This window comes from Tamandua tetradactyla, chromosome 18 (genome assembly GCF_023851605.1).
Source record: "Tamandua tetradactyla isolate mTamTet1 chromosome 18, mTamTet1.pri, whole genome shotgun sequence".
NCBI classification, from domain to species: Eukaryota; Metazoa; Chordata; class Mammalia; order Pilosa; family Myrmecophagidae; genus Tamandua; species Tamandua tetradactyla.
The window spans coordinates 9665381-9672714 of record NC_135344.1 but is presented as its reverse complement, the minus strand read 5'-3'; the positions used below and the strand labels follow the sequence as shown (position 1 = coordinate 9672714).

General features: G+C 39.2%; 1 protein-coding gene across 2 annotated transcripts in view; it reads right to left on the bottom strand.

Moving 5' to 3' along the window:
- Window positions 1–3074: 3074 nt before the first annotated feature.
- NETO1 (neuropilin and tolloid like 1) overlaps window positions 3075–7334 on the bottom strand; it is a 165124-nt gene continuing 160864 nt past the window's right edge. For both annotated transcript variants that reach the window (XM_077135249.1, XM_077135250.1), the window contains 2 exons: window positions 4148–4706; window positions 3075–3135 (listed from right to left, as the gene is read on the bottom strand). In XM_077135249.1, coding sequence (XP_076991364.1) covers window positions 3075–3135; window positions 4148–4706 — 620 coding nt within the window. The remainder of the gene's footprint in view (window positions 3136–4147; window positions 4707–7334) is intronic.

The window sequence follows — 7334 nt, the reverse complement described above, 5'->3', positions numbered from 1 at the left end:
AAGTTTCATTGATAGATTTTGGTGCAAATAGCCCCTAAGCAGAGAGCCAGCAGCATCAGAAGCACCTGAATGTTCAGGAAAAACTGTAGGAGACGAAGCCCTGCGGACAGCGACAAGACAAGTGAATTGTAAATGCCTCACCTCATTGATCTTACTGTCTTGTTTGTTGTTATAAATAAAAAAAATGTTTTCACTTCTATTATATATTTTCTGAGAGTATTCATTCAAAGTGTAAAGGGCCCTATGCAGGTTTCTACAGAGAGAAAACGATTCAAATATGGCTCATTTCAGAAAGTAATCTCTGGCTGTATACATTTTGTAATAAAGGGCATGAAAATAAACATGATAATAAACCAGTCAAGCCATACTAAAAGGGTAAATTTTAACGCAAGTAACGTATAAAAATAGGTAGCAGAACATTGAAAAAAATAATTTTCTTTATCCTGTTCAAATTATAAGTGCATAAAATACATTATTTCCTACTTACCAGCTTATCAAATTCATGAAAGTGATTATTTGTGCATATTGACCTTTTTAAAACATAGAAAACTCAAAATTCACATGGTAATTCTGTAATTTTTCAATAAAATATTTTCTTTCCCATTAATTTGTTTAGTAATGTTTATGAAATCGACTTTCTAAACAGGGCTATGTTTTAGTAACTGATCTATTTACTTTGCAAAGCATGCTTCATTTACAAGGTTTGAACTGTGGTAGGTATGAGTGCTTTGTTATTTGAAGGAAAGAATTATTTTAACCTTCAGAATTCAGCACTTTTGAAAATAGAAGATCTGTTTTTTTTATTTTTTTTCTGCAAATACACATTTGATATTTTAAAAAGTAATCATTCATTAAATCAAACTTCACAGACAGAGTCTGTAATTCAACAGCAATTAAGGAGTTTACTCTATTTGGATGAAACAATCATAATCAGTAAGCTTTGGGATATCATATGTGTGCTTTGGTATAGGAATACTTCAGAATGGTGTAATTTTGGTTATAAAGGGCCTGTGATTTTAAAGCCTTTAAAAAAGATTTTCTTATTTCAAAAGGAGAAAAAATTCCATAAAATTTCAGAAATCAAGTACGAAGGAAAGTAAACTTCACTACTTAAGGACCTTCTATAGTCTTACACCTGGAAAGAGTTTATATAATGTGTGTATTTATGTAATCAGTTTTTTATCTCTCTAATAGAAGAAAACAGTTCTCTTAACTCAGGTTAGGAAATTATTGTACATTTTTATATATCTTCATATAAAAAAGTTACAAGTAGCAAGCATATGTCACAAAGAAATGGAAGAGTAACATCAATATTGGAGAGAATGCATGCTTTTTACAATGTGTCTAATAAAAAGGATATTTCTCCAACTCAAATATCCAGTACTGACATGCAGGTTATTTTCTCACGCTGTCAATTCAGTCATATTGCTTAGTGCTTAAAAAAAATTCTGTCGTCGGGTATACATGGTAAAATACCTGATTTCAAAAGCTTTTTCTGAAACTCGGTATCTTCCTTTGATATAAAACAAAAAGGAAATTGGGAGTATAAAGGAAAAACCAAAAAATAAAAAATAAACAAAAGGAGAGAGAGAATTTGCTTATTGCAAGCCAGTAATTTTACTCGTTACTTTTCACTGCATTTACTCATAATTCGACAAGAGATGTTCATAGTCCATAAAACCTCTAGCTGCTGTTTCCATCGTCCATATTTTCACGTTTCACTGTAGCATGTTCAAAATCACCCAGGAACGCACTATTCTCAAGCAGTCTATATAATGAAAACAATGTACATGTAACACAAAGTTCATCTGCAATCGTTTTTTTTCACATATTACACATGTACAAGTATATAACAAAGACATAAAACAACATAGAAACAAAAGTGAAATTGACAGTAAAAATAAAGTTGGGATAGTCTTAATCAGGAACTAATTTCTTCTTCAAGTTTCCGGTAAATCTCAAAATGTATTTAAAGACTAAGGAGCACTTGGTGGCCAGCAACCAAATTAGGAAATGAACAGATTCATTGTGCAGCGGGGATGTCTTGCTGAAGGAATGACAAATGTCTGTAATTCTTAAGTTTGGATAAAGGCAGTGGAATGAATTTAGAAATATGTCCACTTTTCACAACTCACTATAGAATTTTCTTTTCACAGTCCCCATGTTTGTATAAATAGTTCTTCTCTGAAAATAAAACACAGTTAAAACATTTTCTCCCAATGAAAAATGCATACAAATACATCTATTTATCAAGGTATATAGAGCATGGAAATGTGTTCACCTAATTCAAGAATAGTTGATAGGCTTGAAGAGTTTTGAAGACATTAGCTGTCAAGCAAATTTAATTGGAGACAAATTAGTCTACTAGAGATATAGACTATCAAGTTCAAAAAAAATAGTCATTATGATATCTGATGACAAAATAGATGTACACAAAGACAAGTGGTATTTATGAAACATTTTACATTATCAAGTGTTCAAATTTTATCCTATAAAATTTGACAGCATGCTGCATTTAATTTGGGTGAGATAAGATACACATTCATGCAAAAATAAGAGTGCACCACTTGTATAATAACTACCAAATACCTAGTGTTTGGATAGTGATATTACCCAATTAATAGAGTGTTAGTCAATTAAAGGAATAATGTAACCAACAGTTTTATATATTAACTTCATTTTTATTGAAACTGAGTATTCAAAGTTTGAGTCATAAAACCCTGGATCTCTTCTGATATTTCATTGAAGAGCTCATTAATTTTAGCATCTTTACTTTAAAAAACTTTAAATTTGGCTTATTAATTCAATGGTCCTTTTTAACCTTTTAGCTCAATGCTTGATGAACAGAATATTAGGACTCATTTCAAAGATGCATAATGTAAAAGCTATCCTATTAGCACTGTATCCATCATAGTTCTAATGATGAAATGTCACAAGACACATATCTTAAGAAGTAATGAATAAATAGCACAACCCTAAAAACTATCAGACAGAATCGCAACAAAACAAAACAAAACAGAATACAACAAAGTGGGAGTAGGAACCAAGGTGTTTGCTTACCTTGAATTTTCTTTTTAGACCCTAGTTGTGTTGTATTCAGATTCATGTTTGCTTAGAGACCCAATGAGGCAGAACCTGGAATGTTATGGCTATTTCATTCAACAAAGCAATATTTGCACAAAAATAAATACATCCACAAAAATATGCACTTTAAAGCATTTCTAAAAATTTCTTAAAACTGCAGAAATAGGTTTTTCCTTTGGCATGCAAAAATAATTAAATCAACTAAAATATTTTAGATTTTGAGAATATACTGAAGAAGAATATGAATCTATAAGACAAACTAAATGCTAGTAAACATGCAGAACAAAATATAACTACTTTAGCTTTGAAATTTAAAATATATATATCTTTTCTAGATTTAAACGTTCCTTCCTCAAAAGTTTTACTCTTTTTAGGGCTAATGATACAGCACAGACAATATTGTGTGTATATTCAAAGGAAAAATGAATCAAACTTATCTATTAGATGTTGCACATGTAAATAGAAGTGTTTAGTATTTTAGCATGCCATGCTATCATATGCCATCTGTGTCATAAATGATATGTGGGAGATTCTATTTTCATGTTAATACCAAAAATATAATACATTATATTGCAAAATACATTATTTTGACATTAAAGTTATTCAACGAGATGGGTTAACCATCTCGGTAAGGCAACTGTTTCTGGATTTCTCGCATCTCAAAATATATAAAGATTAAAGGGAGAGCAGCATTCTGACCTCCTTTGAACTGCGCAGGAGCAAAACAACAATCTCGATTAGCATTAGAAATCAAAACCCGGACCTGTGCAGAAGTAAACTTTGCATAGGCAGGGAAGTAAATAAATCGTCTTTGGTCTGCGTGTGCATAGGCCATCGCACACGTCCACACCTCCCGCACGCACATGGGATTTAGCAAGAGCGTGGGTGGCGCGGAGCAAAAGGAAAAGCTGAGACCCTGGTGGGGTTTCAATCCTTCATAGAAAAATAAATACATGAATACATAAAAAGGAAATGAAATAGGAGGACAGAGTGGAGCTCGAGATAGCGGAGGTGGTTGAGTCCTCAGGTTATGGTTGCCATGAGAGAATCTACAGATACTGACCGCTGGACGGCTCTGTCGTGCCTGGACAGCCGGTGGCTGGTGGTGGGCACCTCGTCGAGCTCGTCGATGTCGCAGGCGTCGGCGGCGTCCTGCGAGTAGCTGTGCTTCATCACCACGACGCTCCGCCTGCTCGTGGCCGGGAGCAGCGCCTTGGCGGGCGGCGGGGGCAACTCCGCCAGCACCGCCGCGTCCCTTGTGCTGAGGTTGCTGCGGCTGCCCTTGGCGCTGGACAGCTGCGAGCCACAGTGGTGGTCGTGGACGCACCTGGACGAGGCCCTGCGCAGCTGGTGGAAGCCGTCCAGGCCGTCGCCCACGTCCGCCAGGTCGCCCGGCGCCCCCGACCCCCGCAGCGTGCACAGCTCATAGTGGGGGGGCTCGAACACCTCCTGGAAAACCGTCTGGTCGAAGTCGGGCTTCCTCTGCACGTACTTCTTCCGCGGCTGCTTCACCTGCACGATGACCGAGACGATGATGAGGATGATGACGACGCAAGAGGTGACGCCGATGATCGTGCCGCTGGTGTTGGTCAGCTGGTCCAGCAGGTGCGTGTTCCTCTTCTCTGCGGGGCCGCCACGGCAGGGGCACAAAAGAAACAGACGGTGGGCAGTCAGGATCGGGGCCCAATGCGATGCCACTGAGGTTCTCACATGAGCTGGCTCAATGGTCCAAGAGTGCACAGGGGGTGGACGGTGGAGGGACACGGGGGGGGGGGGGGAGGGAAAATGCATGCCGTGGCCAATGGTCACAGTTTGCTAACCCCCAACCAACCACACTGCTGTTGTCTCAATTCCATAGAGGTAGAAAACTGGTGGTTGCTTACATCTGGTTGGGGTGGAGACAGGTGGGGGAGGTAAATGGGGGGTGACTGTTAATGGGTATGAGGTTTCTTTGGAGGGTGATGAAAACATTCTAAAAAGAATTTTGGTGAGAACAGCACAACTCTGAATATACAGCACCTGGGGCTGCAACTGAGATGCAATATAAAGGTTTCATGCACTAGGTTTGCCTTCTTGGAAGCTGTAATTCCCAGAGGATTCCTGGGTCTGATCAATTCTGAAACCCAGAGGGACCAGCCTCTCCAGAATCATCAGTTGATTACAATCTCCCATCCTTCAGCGGGGACACCCCTTCTAAGCATGAAAGCGTGGGAAGGGGCATTCCCCAGGAATCCCTATCGAGTGGGAGAGGAATTAAAGGAGAGGGAGGAGGTATAACAGAGAAAATGGGAATGAACAAGTGAGTATGGCCGCTGAATCACTAGTCCTTGTAGCCTCCAGTGTTTTGGAGCAGCTAGAAGGGAAAACCTGAGATGAGGGAACGGTAGCCCATGGCGACTTCTGGGACCTGTGCTGTAGCTGCTTGGTGAAATGTGCTTTGAAAATGACTGCTTTTTTCTTTCTTTGCGTTGTATGTATGTCATCGTTTACAATAAAATAGTTTAAAAACAATGAAATAGGCCAGGGATGGAGGTTTTGTAGGCCTCTTAAAGGAGCAGGAGCAAACATTGAAACAAAAAGTCTCAGGTGGTGCAAGGTAGCTCAGTGGGAGAATTCTCCCCTGCCACGTGGGGGACCCAGGTTCAATTCCCAGACCATACACCTCCTCCCCTCCAAAAAAAAAGTCTCACGTTTCACAGGCCTTGAAAGTATTGCCCAGCACCCCTCCTGGATTTGAGTGTGCATGGGCGTGTGTGTGTGTGTTTATTGGCTTGAGGAAGGTCTTATGAGAGCTGCAGCATAGCATTTGGGAATGAACTTGTAATTTTAAAAACAGTATAGTTTACACAATTTTTACAAATATAATGTTGAAAAGCAGCACAATTTTATAAAAAGTGCATTCTTTTCTTATCACAGGTGTAAGAAACCTCCCCCCACCACGACTGGAAACATGAATATCTCCAAAATGTTCTGTTTTATTCCCAATATTTGAAATGGAGGCAAAAGTAGCAACAATATTTTGAAATCAGAAAGTCATGAAACTCTGAGGGAGACACCTACAGAAGGAAAACCACAGCCTCCATGGACTATTTCCCCATAATCGTGGAAAGTGTTTTTCAAAAGGCAGCCATTTAAACTCTTTGGAAACTGTCCTACTGGCCTACAGCACCGATGGCACTTAGCCAATGGAGAAACATTTACTCAAGAACCTCTATGAACTTTCTCTAAGAACAGTGGGGTTCCGTGGCAACTGAACTGTGAACCATTCCCCCCAACCCGGCTCCCCTCAGTCCAGCAGGATGGAAACTCCATTTAGGGAGGGAGGGTGCAGCAAGAACACAGGGCTCCCTCCCCACCCCCACCCCACTCCGCCAGCTCCCACTCTATAGCTCCACCAGCACTTCTCATATCCCCACCCCCACCCCACTCCGCCAGCTCCCACTCTATAGCTCCACCAGCACTTCTCATATCCCCACCCCCACCCCAGGCTCCATGTACACAACAGCCAGAAAATGGAAACAGCGCAATTTCCAATCACATGGTCAATGGATAAATAACACTTGGTTTATCCATGCAATGGATTGTTATTTGTCAATACAAAGGAATGAAGTACTGACACATACTACAATATGGATGCGACTTGCAAACATGTTAATCAAAGAAACCAGTGAGGAAAATCACCGACTGTATGTATACCAATAAGCAATTCCATAGAGGTAGAAACTGGTGGTTGCTTACATCTGGTTGGGTGGGGACAGGTGGGGGAGATAAATGGGGGGTGACTGCTAATGAGTATGAGGTTTCTTTGGAGGGTGATGAAAACATTCTAAAAAGAATTTTGGTGATAACCGCACAACTCTGAATATACTAAAAACTATTGAATTATATACTTTAGATGTGTGCATTATATAGGGTATGTGAATAATTTCAATAAACACATTATATAAAAATATGATTAAATAAAGTGTTTTAGGAGTAGCTCTTACCCTTATGATTATCATTATCATCATGTAATTATGGTTATGAATCTTGACCTTTTAATATTTCTCAGTTCTCACCTTCCTATTCTGCATTCTGAAGCACCAAAGCTAACATCTTTCCTAAACCTCATGTAGCAGGATGTTAAAATAAGATGAAATAGAACCAAAACAATAATTAAACAATGAGTCTAATCATAGCTTAAGGGTGGAGCGATTAAATATATAATGTGTTCAGTTGTCTTTTATTTCCTTGCAATGGAAAGTAAGACT